This window comes from Cygnus olor, chromosome 17 (assembly GCF_009769625.2).
Source record: "Cygnus olor isolate bCygOlo1 chromosome 17, bCygOlo1.pri.v2, whole genome shotgun sequence".
NCBI lineage: Eukaryota > Metazoa > Chordata > Aves > Anseriformes > Anatidae > Cygnus > Cygnus olor.
In genome coordinates this window covers 3079847-3105960 of record NC_049185.1, presented here as the reverse complement: position 1 = coordinate 3105960, position 26114 = coordinate 3079847, and the positions used below count along the sequence as shown (strand labels likewise).

The window sequence follows — 26114 nt, the reverse complement described above, 5'->3', positions numbered from 1 at the left end:
GAGCAGTGTAAGTGCGCGCCCGGCCGTGGGGTGGGAGCTCGTCTGCGTGTAAATGTCACGCTGAGAGGCACGGGAGTCCGTGGGCAGGTAGAAATCCGTGCACATGGCCTCAGGGGACATTTGCACACCCAGGTGTGGACGCGTGGGACCGTGCGTGTCAGTGCAGGAGGGGGTGCATGTTTCTGGTGGGTTTTCCTCCCGTGCCCCCCCCCCCCACGCAACCCACGGACACGTTCACCATTCATTCAGCGCCTGACCACGGCCCCGGATAATGGCAAAGCAGAGAAAAAAAAAAAATTTCTGACAACCAGGTGGGAGTTTTCTCTCCCGTGGGGCCTAAAAGGACTCCTCACTGCCCAGAGCTGGGGGGAAAAATGCGAAGCAAAGGGAAAAATAAAAAGCAAAGGGGAGGCTGGCTGAGGCCGGGTCCTTACCTGCTGGGTGAAGGCTGCCTGGGGAGAGGTGGGGGGCTTGCTGGGGGCCCCCAGCTGCGTGTCCTGCTTGGCGTCAGCCTGCAGCTCCTTGGCCTCCGAGTCAGCCGGCGTGGTGGGGAGCCCAAAGCCTTCCTCGCTATCCGCCATGTTACGAGCTTCCTTCGCCGAATCCCCCACTGCAGGCACACATCGGGGAAAGAGCAGAGATAAGAGGCGCAGAAGTCAAGGCTGACGTTTAATAAAATAGATATATATAAATATAGAAATTCACATGCACGGAGCCCGGCGCTTGCGGGGCTGGTGGGCGAACCCGCAACTCACTTCCAGCCGCTTGGGGAAGGGAACGAGGCCCTTTAACTTTGGGAGAGGGAGAAATAAAGACTTTTATTTATTATCGCAGCCCGCAAGGGATGATAGGATTTGGGGGGGGGGCGGGGGGGGGGGGAGGGAGAGAGGGGAGGCGGTATTATTAAATGCATCTTTTGGAAAAAGGTAAACAGCCTCTCTCCCGCAGCCCGATGGCAGAGCGTACCGGGGGGCTGCGTGGGGGCACCTGGCCGGGGACCGAGGGACTCATGGCACGAGTGGCCGAGGAGATGGGGTGTCCCCCCCCTGGGGAGGGTGGCAGAGCCTCACCCCGGCCCTGAGAGCCTCCCAGCCCCCGGGCCGAGGCCGGGCTCGCTGAGGCCGAGGAGGCTCCAAGCCTCCCCGGTCCTCCCAGGGAGGTGGAAGCCCCTGGAGAAGAAGCTTGGTTGCCACCAGGCAAATGCCCCCGAAACGTGATGCCGTTTGTGTGACCCCATTTTCTAAGAAAACCCAACTCCCTGCACCCCTGCGAAGCGCGACCTTTCTGGGGTAAAAAAAAAAAAAAAAAAAAAAAGAAAAGAAAAGCCGTTTATTCGTCCCCAAACCCAACACCCCCGGCCCGAACAGTTGCAAGACAAGCAGCGTCGGATGGACGAGACGACTGGAAAATAAAAGTGCAAGTAAATCCATCGGCCCAGATAATGTACAAGGTAACCTGCGTACAAGCTTGGGGACGCGGGTTGCGCTCGGGGCTGAAGCGAGCAAAGCCCTAACGTGAGTAAAACTGCACCAGCAGAGAAAACCGAGCTTAAAAAATACGGCTTACGTCCGATGCGAGTAACAACGGCGGGTTTTAAAGGCACTATTTTGATGGAGCTTTAAAGGCTCCATCAGGAATGGCAAAAGTTTCAAAGCAGGAGAAAAAAAAAAAGATAAAAGCGTTTGAATTATCTGTTAGGTTTTTTGTTCTTAAGGAGTTTAGAGTTTTAGCAGCTTAAAAAAAATATCTCTCGCATGTTTCAAAGAAGAGGATTCAATTTTGAAAGGCCAACCATATGGAGACAATATTGTTTTTAAGTACACGAGAATGGTCTGAAATGAGTTCTCCTTCTCCCTGCAACAATATGTAAAAACCTTTAAAACAAAAATAAAATAAAAAGGCAATTCTCCTTTAAATGTAGAGGAAAATTGGGAGTGGGAAGGGGGGGGGGGGCGGGAGAGAAAATGATCTTCCCTGCTAGTGGTGGGCAATTTATACATACACCATATATAATTTAAAAGGACAAAAAGCGAAGGGACTCCGGGTCCGCACCTCTGGAGCTAAAGATCATTCCCAGCACCGGCCGTGCCCCCCTCCCGCCCTTCCCAATGCTCCTTTCCCACAACGCCCCAAGCAGGCGGGCTGCGCTCGGGGGCTGCAGGGCAAAGCAAAACCGCGCAAAGTGCGCGGAAAGTGCGCGGCCGGCAGCGGGAGCAGGGCCCCGGGCTGGGCAGATCGCACGGGCTCCGGGGCAGCCCCGAAGCTCCCGAGACAGAGACCATGTAAGGCTTTTCTCTTCCCCTCCTCCTCTTTTCCCGAGCTGTTTTTTTTTTTCTTTTTTCTTTCAATTTCCCCCCCCCCCTTTTTCTTTTCCTTTTTTATTTTTTTCCCCTGGTGCAGCTTCGGAAATCCCAGCTACTCATTTTTAATCGATTTCCCTCCAGCTCCGATCCCTTATTCCCCCCCCCCCGAGCCGGCAAAGTTCAGGGGAGGGCGATGGAAAAAAAGCATGTTTTATTAAAACAAAGAGGGACCCAGCTATGGGGAGCCCGGCTCCAGCGAGCCTCTGCGCAGCGCTCCGCACGTCGGTGGGTCCAGGCATAATTAAACAGATTTTTAAAATAATAATAACAATCGGGGAGGGGGGGATCAAAAAAATAACCCACCAACTCGGAGCAATTGGCGAGCCGCGGCTTCTAATTTTTTCCCCTTTAAAGAGCTTCTGAGAAGAAATGGAGCTTGACAGAACCAGGCCGCGGCGGCTGTATGAAAAATGCATCTCGCTTTGCTAAAGTAGCACCAAGTGGGTTTGCAATAAAGGAAAAAAAAAAAAAAAAAAAAAGAAGGAAAAAAAAAAACACCCTAAGCCTTTTGTTCCAGCCTGTGCTCGCTTCGCCCCGTACACCGCGGCCCCCCCAGGCCCCCCAGCCAGCCCCGGGAGCGCTGCAGAGAACGGCCCCCCCCCCCGCACCCCGCGGCTCCCGGGGCCTTGCAGGCTCGGCACAGACAATTTGTGTACAACAATGACCCCAGCCAGGCACTTTCGCTCTCTCCCGGTCACACACGCACGCACGCACACACACTTATTACAGACACCGACGGACATACATGGCAATGGAAGAGCTGTTACCTTGCTTGTTGAATTCCATGCAATCAATGCATCTCCATATATATATGTATGTGTATATTTTCCCCTTTGGCAATGGAAATTACAATGGGATCAGGCTTCTCGTGTGCATATTTCCTTTTATTTATTTATTTGCGGATCAGCATGTGAAAACCCAGCCTGGAAGAAAAAGATCTATCCAACGCAAGCTGCTTGCCTGCTTCTTTCTCTCTCTCCCTCTCTCTCTCTCTCTCTCTCTCTCTCTCTCCTGCTCTCTCCAAACACTTCCAGGTTGTCAGACGCACTAGAAAGGATCCTGAGACCAAGATAAAGCCCCCACCCCCACCCTTTTTCTCAGCCTGCTCTGGAAGACAGTTTTCCCCACCCCACTCTTCCTACTCCCCCTCCTCAAAATAGCAATAATAATTAAAAAAAAAAAAAACTAATAATTTAAGGAAAAAAAAAAAGAGGGAGGGGACGAAAGAGAGGAAAAAGAGCACCCTCCTTTAAAAATAAATAATAATTTAAAAAAAAAGCAATTTGCAGAAAGTTCCGGGTGGGCGGGCAGGGGCTGCGCGGAGCGGGGTGCGCTGGGCTACAGGGCGCTGCGCGGAGCGCGGAGGTGCCGCGGGCTCGTCCAGCTCCGCTCGCCAAGTGCCGGGCCCCGTTGGCCAACCAGCTGGGATCCTGCTCCGAAGAGACTCGCTCTTCTTCCTCCCCACCCCCCCCCACCCCAAGCCCTCCCCCCCGCCCCCTCCCCCCCCAAAGCTCCTTTTTTCCAGCCTATTTTTCTGGCCGGCAAACAAGAACAAGGCACAAAGACAATCGCCAAACTCCCCAGCAGCCCTCCCCCTCTGCCTTACCTCCTCTCCCTCCCTCCCTCCTCCATCCATCTCTCCCAACCAAAGAGAAAATTCAGCGCCTGGGAATATTCACCCCCCCCCCCCCCCACCATCCACCCCCCCTTCTCCTCCCTCACCCCTTTAAATAAATCGCTGGCTCCGCTAACCTCACACCACCCCCGGCCCCCCCTGCCCTCAAAGGCAGCCTGGAGGTGTGGATTTGCGCCCATCTCCAGCTTTGCTCACAGAGGCCTTTTTTTTTTTTTTTAATTATTATTATATTTTGGGGGGGAGGGGGGGGGGGAGATGTCCCCCGAGTGGACTCTCCTAACCTGGCCAAAGAGATGAAACACGGACAAGTGGGGCTAAAACACAGCCGATGGGGGACCCCTTGAGCTTTCCACCCCCTCGAGCCCCTCTCCATCCTCTTCCTCGCCCCGCTGCCCGGCCGAGGGCCGCAGCCCCCGGAGCCTCCGCTGTGCTCAAATAATCAAGCCGTCAGCGAGGAGCGGGGATGTGGCTTTATCTGCATCTTCCCTCGCGCCCACCACGCCCTCTTTTTTTTTTTTTTTTTTTTTTTTTTTAATGTATTATTTTGAGGGTAAAGTTGAATAGGTCAGCGCAGGGTAAACAGCCTCCCTGTCGCATTCTGCAGCCTGAAGAGAACCAGATTGGCGAGTCGGATTTTTGATAAGACTTGGAATAAATGGCATGGTTTAGATCTGCTCTGCCCACCCTCCTCCTCCTTCCCCCACCCTCTCCTCGCCCCCCCCCCCACCCCAAACCTTCGCTCTTTTCTCCCTCTCGGACATTTCTCGTGCATTTCGCCGAAGTTTCAGCAAATCGAGCCTTTTTCCGAGCCCTCGCAGGGCGCGATAACGCCGCAGCCCCCCGAAAAGTTGGAGGTGAGCAAAAAAATAAATAAAAAGGCACCAGGCGAGAAGTCCGCGGGGGTCAGAGGCTCCGGGGGGGGGGGGGGGGGGGGGCGTGTGTAGGTGTAAATTTGGCATCTCCCAAACCCTCCCCGGGCGCACTCCAGTTTCACAGCGACTCGAGGAGATCCAGCGCACGCTAAACGGTTGCAAATCAGAATAATAAAATAACTGCACTTGTAGCCGCAGAGAATTAGCCAGCGAACGCTACTTAAACAAACAGAACAAAGCTAGTCCCATATTTCATTATTTTTAGAGGGAAACGAGCCGTGGAGCCCTTCCAAACACAAACAAACGAGGGAGCAAACCGGGCGGGTCTTCCCCCGCGGGTGCCGTAGCCCCAAGCCCCGGCCTGGGTGCGGGCACGGCGAGGGCTGGAGGAGCCCTTCCATTGCCTGGCCGCCCCTCGGAAAGGTGCAAATTGGGGGAAAAACAAGAAAAGTAGCAGCTCCCGTCCAGGCTGGGGGAAAGCCGGGCCGAGGGGGAAGCAACGGCTGCTGGGGGAAGGTTCCCCAAATAGCCAGCGAGCCCGAGATTTATTTTTTTTTTCTCCTTAAAAAATAAATCCGAGCAGTAAGGGAAAAAGGTTGCCCGCAGCTGGGAGCGAGAGAGAACACCACCTTCCCTCCCCTCGCCAGAAAGAAAGGGAAAAGTGAAAATCTCGAAGTTTGCAGGAGCACGGCTGCTGCCCGCTGCCTGAAAGCACTGCTAGCGCAAAGCAAGCACTCACCTCTCCAATGCCACACTAGCTCTCAAACACCTTGAAGACAAGTTGAAAACGATGCAAATAAATCGAATTTATTTCCGTCTGCAGGTTGGGGGGGGGTGAAGAAGGAGGAAAAAAAAAAAAAAAGCTGGGAAAAAGACCGCAAGTCCAGGCTCTCTAGGACTGTAATGTCAAGGCGAAGGAGCCTTCCAGCTAGAAGCCGATTTGTGGTCTCAGACAAATTAAATATTACTGTTTATTACCAGCCATACTCCAATAAAATAAAGAGAGTTCAAGGCGATAGCTGCTATCTCACGAGCTTTGCTCCTATAGGACACGGAGACGTCACCAACCACGCAACTGGCCTATTCTGTCATGGTTGACTGCAGCAGTAATGGAAGGTTAATTTGTATTATTCTCCTCTTTTAAAGCCCTATCAGTGAGATTCCTTTTTTTTCTTTCTTTCTTTTTTTTTCTTTCTTTTTTTTTTTTTTTTTTTTTTTCCAAGAAACCATTCGGCGCAACGCACAGTACGCCGAGACTGGCCGTGCTCCTCTGCGTGTGTGCACCCTCCCCACATAGATGCGAGTGCACGTATAGACATGAATATATAAGACACACAATGCACGCACATGTATACATGTGGGTGTGACGGAGTGCGTGTTATATATGTGTGTGTATCACCCAAGCAGGCATCGAGTCTCTGGAAACTCCAGGAAAACCCACTCCTTCTTGGGGCGGAAAAAGGGGAAACCAGTAGCAAAGCTCCCGCTTCATCAGGAGCAGCCCGGTTAATCCAACGGTATTAGCATTATTCAGCCTAATTTTTAAAGGAAAAAAAAAAAAGCTATTAGAGTGAGCAGGAAACTTGTCAAGTGAATGCTCAGGCGCCTCTGGAAGCAAACACTCTGGGCTATATATAGTAAATGATAACCTGGTTATTTGCACAGATTCAAGCGTGCTTCGGGAACCAATTATTTGCTGTGATTAAAAAAAAAAAGTAGTAAATCGAGGCGATTATTTGCCAAATGAGATTGACAAGCGAAGGGGAAAAAAAAAAAAAAAAAAAAAAGCCCCAAACCCCCAAATCCCTCCAGCGCAGCCAGTGGCTGCAGAGGAGCCGCGGCGCTCCCCGCGTCCCAGCGCCTTTCCTATTAACCTGCGGGGATTTTTGCGATGCACTCGCGGCAGCTTGCAGCAAACATTTCGCCAAAGATGCTTAAAACATTCTTTCCTCCAACAGAAAAAAAAAAAAAAAAAAAGAAAAGAGAGAGGAGGAGGAAGAGGAGGAGGAGAAATAGGGAGAGAGAAAATAAAGAGCATCACCTAAGGAAGAACGAGAAGTTGCTGCAGGATCTGGACGCCGGGTAAGTGTTCCCAAAAAGGGCCCCCCCAGCCCTGCCGACACCCGGGGCTCCTCGGGAAGCAGGCCCTGGCAAAAAGCAGCAGAGAGGATGGCAAACAAAAAAAAAGGGGTCGGGGAGGAGAAGCCCCCCACCCGGCCCCGATTTGCCCTGCACGGCCCTCAGCTGGGGACACCCGAACAAATGAGCGGGGTGGGGAGGGCGAACCCCCCCCTCCCCCCGGCAGCCTAGGGACGATCGTGCCCTTTGCAAAGCCTGCCCCGCTGCTTCGGGGCCGGCAAACGCGGCCCTATACGGGCAAACCCAAGCAGTCGGAGCGGAATAGCAGCATATAGGAGCCCATATATATATATATATATATATATATATATATAGGAGCCCATATATATATATATATATATATATATATACGTGACCCAGAGGTGTGCGCGCACGCCCGGGGGCGAACACACGCGCGGTTTGCCAAAAAAATAAACCACGTTGGCACGGGGCCGTGTCCTCGATAAAGAATTGATGCAAATTTTATACATGGAGGCTGCACGTGGGACGCACACGCGTGCAGAAATACATCGGTGAGAGAGAATATAAGTGCTGTATGGATGCTCGGACACGCGCATCGCCAAGACACACGTGCAAATAACGAGGCCACCGTGCACACGCACACAGCAGCATTTACGCGTGTGCAAGCCCCCCTTGCCCGAGCCGCTACCCACGCGGGACTCTTTCTATTCCCACCTATATTTCCCGCACGCATTTTGGGTGAGCACAAGCAGAAATCCGCCTCCCCCCTCTTGGATCCCGCTGCTCGTTCTCCAGAGTGCGTGCAAAGCCGTGCACACCCAAAAAAAAAGCAGGGGAGAGGACAGATGTGCGTGCACCGCCTATATGCTCATCTATAGGCGCTATAGGTTCCCGCACTCGCTGAAACCCCCGAGCATCCCCTCACGGGGGCACTTACCTGCGTGGGCTGGGGGTGCGTGGCCGGGTGGGGGAGCCCTCTCAGCCCCACCCAGCTCGCTCAGCTCCTCTCCACCAGCGCAGGATCAGGCCCCCTCAACCCGGGCCCGGCCTTCCCGCTCCCGAGGGTCGCAGACCGCGGGGAGACCCCGCTTTTGTGGGTGGCATGGCTGGAGCCTGGCGGAGCCCCCCTGCCTCCTCGCCGCCTTCAGAGGGTGGCGGGGGGGCCTTCGAGGTTTCTCCTGGCGGGTTTTACCCTGGAGAAGAGGAGGCAGGGAGGCACGGCCGGGGTGCCAGCTTGCAGTAGGGTCGAGGCGTCAGCAGTAAGAAATAGTGCCGAGCGTGAACTCCCCCCCCCAGCCCTGTTCGCTGCCTTTAAGGCCACTTTTTGGGGCCGCACCACAGCCCGGAGCCTTTTGCCCGCAGCTCCCCAGGAGCGCCCCTGGCCAGGGCCGGGGCAGCGCGCCGCTGACCGCCTCGGAGCTTATAAAACCTATATACTGCGGCATTTTTGGCTCTCTAACTCCTTTTTTTTTTTTTTTTTTTCCAGCTCCCCCATAGCAAGAATATATTTTTTCCATTTTTAGGTAATTTACTTCTCTCCGACCAATTCTCCCCTTTTTATTTCTCCTTTTTTTTTTTTTTTTTTTTTTTTCTTTGGCCTCATACCCTCTTTGGTGAAATACGCACCTGGGAGAAAACAAGTATTTAAAATAATCATCTTCTCTGGAAGTACTTAAGTACTTTGGTCCATTCACTTCCCCCCCCCCGCCTTTTTTTTTTTTGGGGGGGGCAGTGGCTCGCTCTATTGATTTGAGGGTTCGTCAGAAAGATGTTTGTCTCAAAGTAACGCAAACGCGGTTCTCGTCGTGTCACTATTTCCACTGCAAAACCATATATTCGGTGGTCGAGAATTTCTGCGTTTAGAAGACCCTTCGGCGTAGATACCTGGGTCGAGCTTTTTGTTTGATTTTTCGTTATTACAGGTGAACAGCATTTTTCTTTAAAAGTTTGTGGTTTCGGGTCTTTCTTCCCGCCCTTCTTACTGCTTTAAAAAAAAAAAAAAGTTTGCAATTAAAAAACACCCCCTCCCCCCAGCCCATTAATTTCCCAGGAAAAGTCCAGGCTTTAAAACGCTGACGAAAATGAAAAATAACCAGCGGGGCAGAGGCAGGGCTGCAAAACGCGGCGCTGTGCAGGCACCAGCGCTGCCTTCCACACGTGCCCGTGGGATGGAAATCCCTTTTCTTTTTTCCCCTTTTTCCCACCTGCAGGTTCCAGCTGGCAACCGGGGAGCGGGTGAAGGGGTCCCAAAATCAAGCTAGGAGCATCCCCGGAGCAAGAGGCACCCATTCTCCCAGCCCTCTCTGCCTCCAAAAAGGCATTTTAACTGCAGCCCGGGGGGTGCCCGGGGCTCGGCCCTCTCCCCAGATTTTCCTGCTCGCTCAGTGCAGCCCAGGGAAGGGGGAATGGGCTTTTTTTTCTCATTTCCCCCCTTTTCAGGGAGCCAGCCCGGGGGTGACTTTTTGGCACGGGGTGCTCAGCATCCCCCTCCCCGCCCCAATCAATGCGTCCCGATGGAGCGAGGCGCGTTATTGATGCCAGAATAGAAACGCTAATCTGCCATCGCCAAACAGGGTGTCAATCAGGGCTTTATCTCGGGCCGAAGGAAAAAATAAAAGAAGATAAGGCCTCACTCTCGCCCTGGGAAGAAAGCTAAAGGGGGCAAGAGGGGGAAAGTCTTCTGCGCTCCGTGCCTTTCGCTGAAAGTGATCTTGCAATGACCTTGGCGGGGGAGCCGGGGGCGGGGTGGCCCAGGATGGGCTGGGGAGAAGGGGCCCGAGGCCACCCCAGGGCCACCTGCCGGCTTCATCCGTCCCCTCCTGTGCCCCAGCGCGGCCCCGACCCCCGGGGGGGACAAGGGACGGGAGCGGGGACAGCACCCGGGGCACGGCGCAGCGCCCTCGCCCCGCCACGTGTTCTCCCTCCCTTGCTTCCCAACACTTTTTTCTTCTTTCCCCCTCTCCCCCTTTCCATTCCCTCTCGCCTTCTTTCTCCCTTTCCCCGTTTCCCCTCATTTTCCCCGTCCCCGTCCCATTTCTTTCCCCTGCCCTACATAACGCAGAGCGAAAGTGCGGCCAAGCCTGGCTGAAGGCATCCTTGATAATAACAGGACCCCCACGCGTTTTAGGGTCCGAACCCCCTCCCCAGCACTCAGAAAGGCAGCTGCGGTCCCCAACCCCACTCCCATCCCGGGGACAGCGGCTGGGAACCGGCTTCGGACGGGTGGAGAGGGCATCCCCCAAATCCGCGTTGTCCTCGCGGTGAAAATACAGCTCCTATGTGTTACCCAAACGGCTCCTAAATGGGACGGTTTGGTGGTGGTGGTGCTCTCCAGCTAACGTTAGTAGCATAATAATAATAATAATAATGTGAAATATTCACAGAATGAAGAGAGCAGGACAAAACGAACCTATCCTCCCCCATCCATAGCCTTGCCCCTTGTGCAAAGGCTGGATGAGGCCGCGATCTGTAAATCTCGGGGCCCTGCGCTGCGGCACCGAAATGGGTTTGGGGGCTGGGGGCTGCAGGTCGCTGTCCCCAAGGGGTTTTTCTCCCTTCAGAGTTGAGGAATGGGGCTGAGCGATTGGGTACAAAGAGCTGCCCGGGGTGGCACTCGGCTGGGTGAAGCCGATTTCGTGCACACACGTGCGCGCTCACCTATATGTACATAATATATATATAGAATGTACATCGCCATATATTTATACCTGTTTCACCTATATTAAGCGTTCAAGCTGGGTACGTGCTTGTCTGTTTTGGTCTAGGTGTAGTGGTGGATGTACACACCCAAAAAAAGGACGTTTTCCCGTATTTGAGACAATATCAGCAGCTCCTTTTGTTCCCGGCAGCTAGTTTTTGGAGGCAGCCGGGTGCCTTTGCTTGCTCGCCCGTGCATCTGCAGGCTGCTAACACAGCCCTTGAGGGCACTTTTTGGGTACCATGCGCTTGGAAACCGTTCGTCTCCAAAGAATAAATATTTTATGCTTCGGAATAATAATAATTTTTAAAAAATAAAGAGAAGAGCTCAAATCTCCGCGCAAAGCCCTCCCTCGCTGGAGCCGAGAGCCCGGGCGCTACCTGCGGCTCCGAGCGCGGTTCCCCCCTCGGCTGCCGGCCCCCGGAGGCCGGAGCAGCCGCCGTTCGAGACAATGCCTATTTTCTGTCATTAATAACTCGTTTCTTTTAAAAAAAAAAAAAAATCTCGTTTGGATCCAAGATTGTTTTTTATGATTCAGTTGGACAAGACGGAACACATGTTAGTTTAAGCAGGTTCATGAAATAGCTGTAAATCAAATAAAGTTTACGAGTTTAGCAGGAAATACTGAATAGATGAAAAAAAAAATCCGCCGAGGCAGAGAACAGCAGGCTAAAATAGTTGGTGGAGTTTGTCCTGCTCTGTGTTTCTCTCTGTTCTCTTGTGCATCTTGCCGATTAAAGGCCTCGAGACCCCGTGTTGGCGCCAAGTGGCATGTTATTAATCAGTTATCCGTAGGTTCAGTCCACATAAGAGAGAAATTTAATCACCAGAAACCAGACCCGACATAAAAGAGAAATCTAAAATCAATTCCCGCCTGCCTCTCCACCCCTCCACCCCCCCCGCCTCCGAAGCGATCCGAACGAGCAGAAGCAATCAAGATCTCGCTCCCTCTCCCTCTTAATTGCACCGGGCGAACCGCAAACTTCTTAGAGCTTTACCCCGAAGACAGTTTAGGAAAAAAAAAAAAAAGGGGGGGGGGGGGGTGGAACCTAACGACCCGCCACCACAACGCAACAAGCTTGTCCTTGATCTCACTATAAAAGCGTGATGGGGGAGAAACAACCCAGGCAGAGCCTTTCATAATGGAAAAAATATATATATATAAATATAACAACGAAACACACTGCTAAAATGATCTTTGAAGGCTCCCCGGGAGGGGTGCCCCCGCCCCAGGTGCTGGCAGGGGGTTCAGCCCCCCCGGTTCCCCTGGCAGAGGTGAGAAGCGCTGTCCCCTCCTTGTCCCCTCGCTGTCCCGCACCACACGGGCATCAGTGGTCCAAAAATGGGAGGAATCCGCCCAAATCCCCCTCGGGGACAGGAACTGTGCTGGGGGGGGCTCTCTCCCCAAAATTCTGTCCTCCCCCCAGCCCCGGAGCTGAGCGCTTCCTTCGGGCGTTCCCCCAACACCAGCACTGCGCCCCTTTTTTCTCCAAGGAATTTTGGGTGGAATTTCCCAGGTTTTGGTTAGGCCGCGTGGTTACGAGAGGAAATTCTTGGCCCTCCGCTGCGTGGGTATCACGGCAGGCGGGGAAGGAGCCCTGCTTTGGGAAGGAAGGGACAGGAGGTGACAGCGGGGGGGGGGGAGAGGACCCGAAAAATCAAACGTGGGGACCGCAGCATCCCCTTCTCCTCCTCCAAAATAAATAAATAAATAAATAAAATAACCCGCTTCCCAGGGAAAGCGAAGAGCAGCTGGGCTCGGCGACTTTCCACGCGTGTTTTGCGTGGGAGACTCGACCCCTGCGGCTACCCGGCTTTCCCCCCCAGCTACCGGGCACGGCCCGGGGGGGCTGCGCTGGTGAAGGGCAATGGGGGGAGGCCGGGGCGGGGGGGACGGGCGCTTCGGGGCTATATTTGGAAAAGTATTTCCAAGCCCTTCCAGCAAATCTGTGCGAAAGGTACGGGCCCGATGGGACAGGCTGCCCCGGGGGCTGCCCCTTCCCCGTGTCCCCCCGCTGCCAGCCTCCGCGTCCCACCCGCGGCGGGGCCGGCGTTTATTCCTCGAAAGAGGGTAGGAAAAAAATCCCGTGCAAAATTTTGCCTGCTCAAATCCGAAAAGCGCTTCTCCCCGGTGTAACCCTCCAGCCCCGATGGCCAAAATTTAGCAAAAGCTCCCCCCCCCCCCCCCCCCCGCGACAGTGGGGACCTCCGTGGGGCGGCTCTGAGCTTGCCTATGCCAGCCGGCTTTGCTTGTTCTGCCTTAAAAAAAAAATAGCAGGGGGCTATTTTCGTCCGCCCCCGACCTCGAGGGGATAAGGGGTGAGGAAGACGCCCCACCTGGGCAGACCCGACTGGGGGATTTTAACCCAAAACCGAACTTTTGCCCGCCTTTTCTATCATCTTTTCCCTCCACCGCCTCGAAAAGCAGTCATTTGGCTTTAGACGCCTGACCTTTTTTTCCCCCCTCCACGCTGTATCTGATCGTTTTCCTCCAGCCCAAATAGACTGGAAACCACAGAGAAAATAATCAAAGTGCAGCATGTTTTCCCGCAGTAGGAATGCATGTTAGCACTCTCTCCACGTCTTGATCCTCTGTTTGCGTGTGGGTATTCCTGGGGAGATGCGTGCAGGGCGGATCTCGCCCAGATGCACGATGCCTTTTTTTTTTTTTAAACCTCCCCCCCCCTCCCCGTGCCTCCAGCCAGCCAGCGGTCGGACAGACGGACGGCTGAGAGCCCCTTGGCCTCGGGGTGCCAGCTGCAGGGAGCTGAGAATTTGTATGGAAACAGAAAAAAGGGAAAGAAAAAAAAAAAATGCTTTCATGGTTGGGCACCCAGCCAACAGCTACACACCTGAAGAGGGGTTCTTGGTACGGACCCGCATTCATGGGTGCCCCCCCTCCCAGTGGGCTCACACCCACCCATGGGTGCCCCACGGGATCCCCGGAGCCTTGCCCTAAGCACGCGCGGGCTCAGCCGGAGCGTGATGCTTGAGGGGGAATGGAAAAATAAAAGAGAAAAGGATGGGGGATGCCCTCCGTGCCGGGACCCGAGCCCACGCGTGCCCGGGCACCTCTACGAGGGGAGGAAGAGGAGGGGAAGAAGGCTCGCTGTGGAGCACAAAATGGTTTTGCAACCCCCCCAAGCCCGTCCGTAACCGCTCCTCTCCCCACCCTCCCGCAGCTGCGCGGCGTAGGTAGCTCCAGATAAGTGAAAGTGGTATTTTTATAGGCTGATAAAAGAGACTTATCTCGGCTTGCCCGAATCTGACAAAGATTCCCTAATTGGGCATTTGCCCACACCAGCTTCCCCAGCCCGGGGCTTGGCTATTTTCAGCCCTCGAAGGGGGTGTCAGGGCCCCAGCCCCCCCATTTCCAGCCCCATCTCGGAGTTTCCCAGCCCGATGACCCCTGCAGAAATCCCACCTCGGGGCTGCCCCAGCCCCCTGTGTCCTGGCAGAGGGAGCCTGTAAACTGCCTACGGGGGCTCCCTGTGACACCCGATTTGTTTCATCAGCTGTAACACTAAATAAATTAATTAAAAAATCACGAAGAAAGGAAATGAATGGGCTAAAGCTCTCTTATGCACAGGCAATGGGTGGGGATGTGCTGTTTTGCACGACTCTGCCGCCTCTGGCCCACCGGGTGCAGAATTTAAATAGAAATTAAAAAAAAAAACAACATGAATTTAAATAGAAATATAAATGTAAATATGAATTGAATCTCCATTTGCATATCCCAGGGCATCCCCAGGCCCACCATACGGCTTGGCAGCCACTACCCAGCCCTGAGAGGCATTGCCAGACCCGGCTCCCCTGCTCACATCAGCTCCCCTTTTCTCCTCCCATGCTTTTCAATCACCAGGCTACCAAAAAACCCAAAGTGCAGAGCAAACACCCTCAATCCTAAACACCCAGACCTTGCAGCCAACTCACATCACAAGCCTCAAAGCGAGCCAGGAAGTCACCCGCTAAACTTATTTCTCATTTTCCTTCCTTTTTTTTTTTTTTTTTTTTTTTTTTTGTGGGGAAGGGGGAAGGGATGGGGAATTAACGGCCCATCTGACCTACCAGTGGTGTACGCACATGAATCAAGCACAATCAAAGGGCCCAGTGTCAACATTAGCTTGACCCCTATGACTGGCGCGGGACTCAGAGCACAGCGAGGCCTGCTCTGGCCGCAGCAGCAGGAACCTTCCCTGGGTTATTAATGCCTGCCAAGGTCTCTGCCCGGCCGGCTGGGTTGGGGTTACAGCCACACGGGGTGTGGGGAAGCACCGGGGGCTGCTCTGGATAGACCAACTCCAGCAACACCAGCAGGATGACCCCACTCGGCGGAGCCCGAACACATCTCTCCGCATCAAATTGTCCTCTTGGAATCACAGAGAAGTGGAAATTGGGTGGGTTTGGGGGTTTCTTGGTTTCTATTTTTTTTCATCAGGAAGTACAGAGAACTGTACGTTCACTCTTTTTGTCACTCCATTTCCCATGTGTGCTTTCCCTGCAGTGGTTTGGAAGAAGATGATGATGCTCAGGTTCCCCTTGGCCACTCTTTGGCAATACAAACCCCATGGAAACAGGTAAAGGTCTGGCCCCAGGGACTGGGGACCCACAACGAGATCCAGATCCAGCCTTGAGGCTCAGCAGGTGCTGAACATGGAGGAACTGAACCCTTCTAAAGTCCAGACAAATACCCCTAAGCCAAACCAGCTTTCATTGGTCTTCACAAAAATGGGTGGCATTTGAGCATGTCCTTTAACACTTTTTTTCACAGAGAGGAATGAAGAGTGCATCACTTCCAAAATCAAGTCCCCAGCAGCAGAGCAGTTTGATTCTGATGTGACAATTTCAGAAAATAGCCCGTGATCCCTCAATTTTCCCCACACCCAAGAGGAGCACACTAATTAACAAGAGATCACCAGCAGGGAAACTGTGTGGCCGCTGCTCTGCAGGAGCAGGCTCTGGAGGGGATGTGCGCAATCCTGTCAAAGTTTCAAGTTCACCCTCCATGTAAATGTCACGTTTAATGGAAATAGTGCGACCTCCTCTTCTCCTCACCCAGTCCAACCCGGGCTATTTTTATTTCTTTCATGCTTGCTTGTACTTAACACTGACTTTTGCTTTTAGCCTCTTCTTTCCAAATACACACGCACACACACATATATATATAATCCTCCTATTAAAAATATTGATGTCAACACTCAGCAACACTTGTCTCTTTGACTGTAATGGCTTAGCTGTCATTAAATCTTGTCATTTTTGGCTTTGCCATGAAAACTGGCTGGGCAAGGGAAGAGCTGGTGGGATCTGGGCAGGGCAATGTGGACTGGGAGGGCTGGCACACCTTCTCCTGCTGCAGCTCCGAGCAGAATGGTGCTGCTCCTGGTTCTCAGCAGGCATGAGAAGGGAGCCTGAAGCAAGGCTCCCATCTAAGCCAAGCTGCCAGGAAGCTCAGCCTGCTCAGCAGCCAGCCTGAGCATCCTGACAGTGAATTCAGAGGGAAGCTGGCCCCGGATGCCAACCGAGAGCAGACTTGGGGCCAGGAGGAGCCGTGAAGTTGTGTCTCCTCTTGAACTCATCTCCTGTCTCAGAGAATCACCACCAGGCAGCCAGGCACATTGAAAACACTACCGCTGCTCACAGCACTGCCTCTGCCAGCAGATTTTGGAGGAGACGCATGCTGCTGGACCACAAACCACAGCCCTGCCCAGGCTGCTTGCGAGCCACCATCCTGAGGGCAAAGCCAAAACAGAAGGATGAAGCAGGGAAGATGTTCACTGGGGTTGCATCCTCACCCTATGGGAGTCCCCAGCTGGGGTCCCCCTGCCCCAGCTTCTTGACCCATGGCTGCGCCAGGGAGTGCTTGCAGCACCAGAGGCACTGGAAATATCAGACCCCTGCACACATTGCCAACATCACAATACAATCAATAGTTAGGTGTCCACTTCAACACCAGTGGGTTGCAAATACCTACAGCCCTGATGGCTTTCCATAACCCCGAGCATAAGAGCTGTGGCTTGTCCCGTTGCGTAGCTCCTGAGTTGGTTTGGTGGTGTCTGTGCAGTCTCTAGTGCATAAGTGTCCTTATTACACCCGGGTCCAGCACACATCCCATGCTCGCAGCTGGTCCCAGAGCGGTTCCCTGGTGAGCTCTGGGCACAGGCTGGTCATGTCAGCACTGATCCCCACATCTGGTAAGGGCAGTTGTGCCTAAGACACCAGTCAGGAGCTCGGAAAGTCCAAGGCCAATGGCTCTGTCCAATTTTGGGCCATGCTTTGAAGAATGGTGGTCCCATTCATAAAATGGTGGCTTAGGAGCTAAGAGATTAAGGGAGCATCTGCCTGTGCCTTCCCAGCACCGGGAACTCTATCTAGAGCATATAGCTGGCTATATTAGTAATGCTGGATACTCAGTAGCCCTTTAATTTGGGTAAGCCTTCCTAGGAAATGCTCTAAAATCTGTATGCTTCTACAGACGTGGTTAAACTGCGGCCTAGATAGCTCTTGCTGCAATTACTGCCATAACCAAGAGCGGAAAGTCAAATCACAGAGAAGAAAAAAAGAGGAACTGGGTTGGGACTGCAGGAAACAGAAGCAAATTTGCCTTAAGAACAGGTTCTTCAGTATCCCTAAGTTAGATTTAAGTGGCACTTAGGACTTTTACAAGCCCTGTGCATCGCAGAAAATTTTGTGGGAGGCAGAGAGGAGCTGCACGGTGCAGAATCCACCACGGCAGATGTACCAACACCAAGCAGGGTTCCTCAGGCCAGGACCTCGAGTAAACCCTCCATAAAGCTTTGTCATCCTTTCAAAAGGCTGAGATTGATTGTAAGCCATAAATCCAGTATACCCTACCTGTCTGGGGACCCTGGCGAGAGAAAAAAGCAGCTCCAGCTGAGCAATGCCTCTTTCCCCAAGCTAGCTGGGGTACCTGCAGAGGGGCCTCCAGCCAGGTTGTGGTGGGATGGAGCCACCTTGCTCATTGCAGCATTTCTGCAGAAAAAGAAATAAAATAGCCTTTTAATTTCTACTTCTACGGGAAGTCCTTAGCGCACATTTGGCGCAGTTTACAGGATGATGATGACAATGTGTTTCTCCTAAATAAAATCCATTTTTAAAGAGTACATGTGCAATTACTTTGGGTTTTGGCCTGTATTCAGGAAAGAATTTCCCCTCGGGTCAGATTTGGCAGGGGCTGGTAAGGTTTTCTTCCTTTCCTCTGTAGGGTGGGCCATGGTCCACTTCCTAAGATCATCTGGACATTTTCACCTAACAATTTCCCTGCTACTGCCGGGACCTGGGACACTGGCAATGCCCTTGATCTCTCCTACATGTTAGAGTTTTTGTGGCTTTTGGTCTTTTGTACTAAGGGTCTTAAATTTGTTATAGGGTGTTGGGAAGTGTTTTATGGCCTGCAGCGTATGCAGTGGATGTTCTGGAGACCCTTCTGGATTAACTGGCTATTACATGGTCACCTGTAATTGTGAGGGCCTGTGCTTGGTGATGCAGGTGGTCCCTCCCCGTGCTGTCACCCCTCCCTTACCTTCCAGTAGCAGGGCTCTGACATCAAACTGCAAGGGAACTGCGCACGCAGCGAAGTCACGTGTGACACCTCTCCTCTCTTTTATTTGAAGTGGGATGCTTATAAACCAAGGTGATGGGGGATATTAGGATAATAAACGAGGTTGAAGCCCTGGGACTGGGAAATTACAAAACCTGGGCTCCGCTCCTGTCTTGCTACTGGCTGGCTGCATGGGACCCTTCCCTCCTTCACACTCCCTTGGCTAGGCATTTAGCCCACTCTGGTTACACCGGGATCCCTCTGAAATCGAGAAAGAGACTGGGGAGGGTGTTTTGTCCAGTCCTAAGACACCTCCTAAAGCAGTAGGGTTGACTTGCCCCTACCCAACCACCGAGAGCACAGAGAGCCTAGACAACCAGCTTAAACTTTCTGATTTTTAGATGTCTTAGCCCTGATGAATGCACACGATGAGCTTAGCACTGTGGTTCTGACCTTGGCTGTGTCTCCACAACTCCTGCAGAGCAGGTGACCAGGACAGATTCATCCCTATTAAGTGCCAGACCTTTGAAACCAAGCACAGCATCAAGTGGTACAGCCTGATGCTTCCTGCTGGGTGACATGGGTACAGATTTCTGTACTCAGTTCATTCCTGGTTACATCATTAATTCATCCGTGCAGCAACACCCCAGTGCAGAGAGTAGGATGGGTGCTGCTACAGCACTGGTAGTGTCCAGCAATGGAAGGAGACACAAGACAGACAGACATCCTGCACGGCAAACCGGTCTGAAACCACTAAACTTAAGCCCAGGCAAAAAATGCCTATGGATCAGGATTACTTTATGGATGAGGCTTCGTCCTGAAGCTCACACCTGCCTGATCTGGGTGCTTCTTGTGACAGCAGTGCTGCTGATAGCACACCACGCTCCTCAGACCCCTATTCTTGCTCACAGACAGCATCGGGATTGTCTCCAGAAACACAAAATACCCAAAGGACCGAGCTGCTGTGGCTTCCTTGGGATCCAGGGGGTCTGTGCACAAGCCCTTGGCCATATCCCGAGCTTTGCTTGTGCAGACACACTCTGCACAGCCAGGAAATCTGGTCCAAAATGAGCAACAGAACCCCACTCCCAGCTCCAATGTGCAGCGCAGATATATTTCCCCCTAATCCTCCAAAGAGAAAAACAAACAAGCGCACCAATGCCAAAACATTAACTACACCCCAAATTACTCAGACTACTGCTAATTAGTATAAATTTACAGCAGCTGCACTACTGGAAGTGAGCTCAGCCTTTAGCCCTGGAAATTACTAGGGAGTATAATTTTTTACAGTTTTTTTTTTTTTCTGAACTTATAGAAATCTACAGGAATGTTCCAGTATACTAACTAACTTCATCAGCATTTCTAAGCCTTCTTTATTCTGCGCATACTGGGGTAACCATGAAGTTTGCAGGCATGAAATCCACAAATGCGTTCACTCTCAAAGACTCCTGTACACAGTAAGTTCAGCAACGTATGTCCGGAGAACCACATAGGAGAGGGTGGGGAGCTCCCTGGCCTGATTTCTTACACCTCGTTCATCAGCTCTTACTGATCAGCACAGATCAATGCTGAAGGCCTTGGAGGTGTTCGTCGTGTTTGGATTTCATTTCTCCTTTTCCTCGCGGAATTACTGAGCAGTGATTTTCTGCGAGCACTACGAAGGCTGGGTCTCAGCAGAATACGATGCAATGCGTTTTCTGGCAGGACAAGCTCGAGATCTGTTTGTCACTGCTCTTCAGAAAGGTGGGAAGGTGCTCTGGGTAATGCTAGCCTGGAGTGGGGCCTTCCACCTGCCTGTGCACGTATGCATCTCAGTGAGAGAACTTCTACAGTAAGTAAAATACAACCATGAACCTCACTGACCGGCAGATTATTCTCCTATCTTGTGTCACCAACCACTCCAAGCTAGTAGACTTTCCTCCCTGAGTAATCCTCATATATTTAGATCCCACTTACTGCTTCAAAACCAGAGGTAGGAACACACAAATTTTATTTGTCCTTAAAAAATCGATCCTGGAGTAACAGCAGGTAGGCAGACAGGTAGGCAGACAGACAGACATGATGATAAGCCATACATCTGGCATGCAAGTATCATGGCAGTGGAATTACCATTCCCCAGCCAAGTTTCACGCTTTGGGGAGTTGTTTTGACGTGCTGTCAATGCAGCACCAGAATAACCTGATTTATTTCCCTTGTTCTCTTTGAAAAAGTCTATTTGGTGCCATTTATTTTACACTCACTTACTTGCCATCCTATCAGGAGGTGGGAGGTCAGGGGGGTCACTCCTAAGAGAGTATCATGTTCTGTACAGAATAGAGAAAATGCTCTACGTTAGTGGGAAGGGAAGAATTCATGTTGGGGCCTCCTTTCAGCCTCTGCTCTCCCACAGTGGGCTCGTATACCTCTTCCCTTCCCACATCCTTGCTCTTCCTTTCAAATGGAAAAGCCAGGACCACTTTTGCTGCTATCCCACCAGCAGCAGTCCCCCCTGCCTCAAATAGCCTGCTTCAGTTTTGCTTCATTTGCGCCTCCTCTGATCCTTGGCTGGGAATTCTCAGGGTTCCCATCTCCATCCATCCTCCCCGTTTCACACAATAAAATCCTCTAGGCTTTTCTGCCTTCGCATATAAAACCCATGTCACGTCCCAAGTGGCCGTAAGAGGAACTGAAGCCGCAGCGGCAAACAGAAGAGGGACACGTTGCTCGTTTCGAGAGGGATCATTACAACAGGCCAAGCCACTTTTAGGCAGAGAGGATACAATGCCTACCTGTATTAGCCTATACACACTTGCAAAAAAGTACTTGTGCCTGGTTCACGCATCAGCTGTACTCCAAGACAGCAAACCTCACGCACACAGTCGTGACAACAGAGCTGCTGCTGCGGCATGGCAAACCCAAAACCCATGGCAGCAGAAAGTGGGCTTGTTGCGATTGCTGCAAAGGCAGACAGGCGAGAGAGAAACCACGAATGGCTACGTGACCTTTTTCTTCTTCTGGAACGTGACACAGATGGGCAAAGCTGGCGCAGGAGTGGAAACAAGAAGTCAGAGGCTGATAGATGCAGCAGGAGGAGCAGCCCGCTGAAGCGGAGAGCCCAGGCAACAGTCCAAGCCACTTGACTCCCACAGCAGAAGCTCAGACCTGCTCAGTAGCAAGGCAGGATCTCCCTCCCACTAAATATCGCCTGTTTTATCATCACCTCCTGCACACAGCTAGCCCCGTGCACTCTTTACTCACTGTTACATCAGTCAGGACTATTGCCTACACTTCCTATGAGCGCGGCTACAGCTCTAGCAGGACAATTTTACCCAGCGACTCTTCACCTAGCACCTTTGCTTTGTTTAGTTCATTAATTGAGGAACATCTAAGCTCGGTACTAGGGGGTGACTGGCCTGGGCATTAGATCATGGAATAACACGAGCTCCATGCGCAGCTGAGAGCCAGCACTTGACACCTGCCTTCTTCCATCTCCGCAGCCTGGTACTTCTGCTCTCGCAGCCTCAAGGCCTCCGTTCCGTTAATCACCCTCACACTTGATAGCTACTGCCTGGCCAGCTGTCCTAATGTTTCCAAACACATGAACCTGCTCCCCTGGTCCTCCGCATCGAGGAATGAGCATTGCACTTGCCACATTGTGCGTGTCTTGGAAATCAGCAGAGCACTGGAAGAATTATGTACAGTTGAGATAAGCACAGAGACAAAGCACTGACATTTATGCAAAGATCTCCTTTGCCTAGGCTGAGCCAGCAGAGGAAAAGGCAACCTAGTCGTCTCCAAAAAAACATTTTAAAAATGGGGAAAAGAGCCAATGTTCAAGAATCAAAAGCAAATATCAATAGGAATAATAAGAGCACCCCAGAAGTAGTCATACGGTCCAGGATTGGGAAAGTAAAAATAGCCAAGTCCAAGGGAAAAGGGGGAGATATTCCAGCACGCACACTGCAGAATTCCCCCTGGAAATGCAGACGGGTTTGCTTCATTTCCTCTTTAGCTTTTGCTGAAATATCAAGCAGCACAAAAGACCCTTATTTGCTCTGAGGATACAACTGTTGAGTGCATAAGCTCTCTCCACATCACGTTAGGCACATTTCCATTCAGCAACCAGCCTTTTTCGACTCCCCTTCCTATTTTAAAAAAAAGAGAGAAATCTGAACTGAGGAGCTAGTTTTGACAGTCCTTTATTTGCAAATCTGCTTGTCTTTCAAAGGCATTTTAGCTAGGAAACCGCACCAAATGAGAACACGAATCTCTCACCAATTCTTCCATCTGTCTAGAGGAAGACTTCCCCACAGGAGGAACTAAGCTTGTCAGGGAGTCACTCTCCCCCTGCTCCCCACTGACCTGCCCTCTTCTCCCTTTCCCACTATCCAGCCTGAGCTCTTCCACATCCTTCTTATTTAAAATCCAGCTGTCTCTCCTACCCAGACCTGTCTCCTCTTCCACTCCCAGAGCTGCGTAAGGACCATTTCCTATTCTACGCATCCCCCTTAAACGACTGTAGTAGAAAATCCAAGTTAGAAGGAACCCAAAGTAGCTGAAAACCAAGAAGGAGGAAGAAAAGCAGATGAGCTTTTAGGTGGGCTTTCAGGCCACGAGTCGAGAGTCACACCTGATGGCCACTGCCGTGAATCAAGGAAGGGATGAGGGGGTGGCGGGCACCAATTCAGACCCAGGAGCAGCAGTGACAGCTACGTGGTGCTTAAAAAACACCAGGCTGCTGGAGATCCCCAAACTGAATGAATACCTGAATGCACTCACTAATTACTATTTTATTACCGTGTTTTAGTTGCCTCAAAGGCTTTGGAAGCATGCGAAGGGATTAGTAAACAATGTTTTCCTTTGTTAACCTTTCTGTCTGCTTTACACTGCTCTGCCAAGATCCGACATCCTCCAAAACAAACAGAACATAATGAAAAAATACAGACCTCATCAGCCCCATGAGATATTGAAACAGGAGTGGTGTAAAAAGACTCAATTGCGTTAAGCATTTGATGGATACAGGAGAACATCTCCAGCATTCCCACTGCAGGATCTTTTATGAGCAATCAATATTGTAGGACTAAGGGAGTTGCAAGACCCTACAGGTGTGATTTTGTATGATTTTCTGTGGCTCAGAGGGTATTCTGTGCTTCTTCAGCATGGCAGGGCTGGTAAAGCTCTCAGGGGAACATCAGTGTAATGTACCTAGCACTGCTACAACTATTTACCTTGGACCATGGGGGATCCATGGAGGACGTCCCAGTAGCCTGAGCGGGGCTGCCTGCCTTGCTACCTGGTTTTAATCCTCACTGCCCTATGCCAAGCTGTGTAATCCTAGGCAGTTAACACCACAGCCCGCTTTCCTAATGCGTTTCTGTGAAAGCAAATACTGCTACATGGACAGCTCAGGCATGGAATAAGGCAGTGCTCATGGCAAAGAAGTTGTATTCAAGACAACCTTCCCGTGAAATCGTGGGTCTGTGGAGAAGCAGTGACAAGGATGGTCCAAAGGGCGACAGCACTGGCAGCTCCTGCGATGAGAAGGGACCCATAAAAAGTTTTTCTGTTTCAGGATGACAACAGCTTTGTGCAGCTAGGGCAGCACAAAGGCCACTGCACTCGGGGCTAATTTTCTCCCCCTAATTCTGTATTGCTACAGCAGCCCCGTTTCTTGCCAGTTTGTAGAGCGAGATGGAGCCTCAGTGCCCAAACCCCAAGGTCCTGCCGAGAGCTTTCTCCTGCCGCCGAAAGTCCCTTCATCATCCTTAAAACTAACATAAAAGTGGCTGAGGTTAATATCAGAGAAGCCAAACTATAAACTGAGAATTACGCTTTAGCCTAAATAAATCATCGCCTGCGAGGCTGGGTGGGGAGTGGAGGGGGAAAGGCTCTGGGATCAGGGAGCACCGGGACCCCCCTGGGGGCTGGCAAAGAGGGATGCAGGATGGCAGCACCAGGGATGTGCACCCGGAGGCCTCATCCAGCTTGCTGGGAGAAACCTCCCCAGTGCAGCCCTGCTCTGGGGACTCGGCTCCCTTACGGAGAGCCTCTCCCCCCACCCCAGGGCCGCTTCCTCTCTCCCTGCGGGAAATGCCCCTCTAATGATTCCCCTGCTCTGCAGTTTGTCAGGCCGGCTGACTTCAAGCCATCCTGCATCTGTTTCGCCTAGAGAGCCACGCTCGCCTACATTTTAATAAACCCTATAATTTACACGTTTCCCTCATACCCTGTAATTTCACCACCCCGAGACGCAGCAAAGGGAGAAAGCACAGAGCTGGGAGTGCTCGTGGAAAGAGCTGCCAGAGAATCAGAAATAAGTAGAGGGCTTAAATCTGCAGCAGTAAAATAATCCAGGGGAGGGAGCCAACAATGACTGAAAAATAAACATCTCCCCCTGCACAGCCTGCAGCCAGCCCCGCTCCTCGCAGCCGCCTCTGCCAAGAGATCGAGTGCGCTGGGAAACGCGCCGGGAGACTCCGGGGAAAAAAAAAAAATTGACGTGGGTTATATGGACCCTTTTTATAAGGCAACTGTTAGCGGTAACTAAGTTTAAATTTATATATTCAATAAAGTCTCTTTTTTTCTTTTTTTTTTTCTTTCTCTCCCCCCCCCCCCCCCCCCAAGTGCCAGAACCACTCGAGGAAGCCGACACACGCTTCCCATTTGAAAATGTGTTATTTGACCATTTTTATTCTCTGCTTTTGTTCTCGGGGCAGCAGCCCCTCCAAATGTGAGGGGGGGGGTATTTCTGCACCGAGATCAAAGGGGCCCTATGTATACACACACTCTCACAAATTATGTATTTGTGATCAAGTAATGTAGCATCAGGAAAAGCTAGGCGGGCATGTGGGAGAGCGAGATATTTACACAGGCCTGGCCAGAGGCAGAGGCATTATTTTAAGTGTTTCTCGCCAGTGCCAAGTCATCTGTTCACATATATGTGTGCGCGTGTAAAGATGATCGGGAGACCATCTCGCCAGAGCCAGGAAATTCAGCATTAAACCCCCAATTCCCCAACACTTCCTGCGTGGCCAGGACTCCTGCCATGCTCCAAACCCGCGTGTCCCCCTCTCCGCTCGTGGCTGGACACACACCGGCCCCACTTGCTTCCCCAAAAGTAGCTTTATAGTCCACATAAAGGAATATATATATTTCCCCTATAAAGGCATGGCTTAACCAGAGGATTTCAGGGTTTTCGACATCAGAGGGAGAGAAAAGAAAAGAAAAGAAAAGAAAAGAAAAGAAAAGAAAAGAAAAGAAAAGAAAAGAAAAGAAAAGAAAAGAAAAGAAAAGAAAAGAAAAGAAAAGAAAAGAAAAGAAAAGAAAAGAAAAGAAAAGAAAAGAAAAGAAAAGAAACTAGGTTGTGCTATGGACTCTATAGATGAGAAATGAAATACTGCCTCTCGAGTTTGGGCCAAGAACGGTAAAAAGCAGAGGACGAGGAGCGAGGATGAGGCCAGAGCTGCGGCGTATCCCTGGGGGTGGCCAGGCAGGGGGGGGGCCATCCCGAGGAACCCCAGGGCAGACCCCGTGGGAAGCCGGCAAGCTCCAAGGCACCGGAAAGAGGAGCAAGAGAGAAGCCAAGTCTGGCAGCGTGTTTACGATGTAAAATCCCGATAAAACTTACGCTGAAAATATTTCCAACCCAAGGAGGGCTTGGGAAGGGAGCTCAAATGGACTCGAAATGTCCTTTGCAGGCGGGCAGCTGCAGGATGGTCGGAGGAGGGGGGATAAATGTCCTCGGGGGGGCTCTGAAGCTGAAAAAGCCTCTCATCTGCGCCAGCACCAAGCCGGGGAGGTGCAGGCAGCGTGCAGCGGCTCCAAAATAGGGCGCAAGCCGCGGCGCAGCGCCCCGGAGCTTGGCGCAAGGCAGGGAAACGGGGAGACCCCCCCCCAACCCCCCCACGTG

At 51.8% G+C, this 26114-nt stretch overlaps 1 protein-coding gene across 1 annotated transcript in view; it reads right to left on the bottom strand.

The window, feature by feature from the left end:
- Window positions 1-26114, bottom strand: part of TBX5 (T-box transcription factor 5) — a 126023-nt gene that overhangs the window by 33440 nt on the left and 66469 nt on the right. The window contains exon 2 of the mRNA XM_040577372.1: window positions 435-610. Within this exon, the coding sequence (XP_040433306.1) occupies window positions 435-581 (147 nt within the window). The 5' untranslated portion in view covers window positions 582-610. The remainder of the gene's footprint in view (window positions 1-434; window positions 611-26114) is intronic.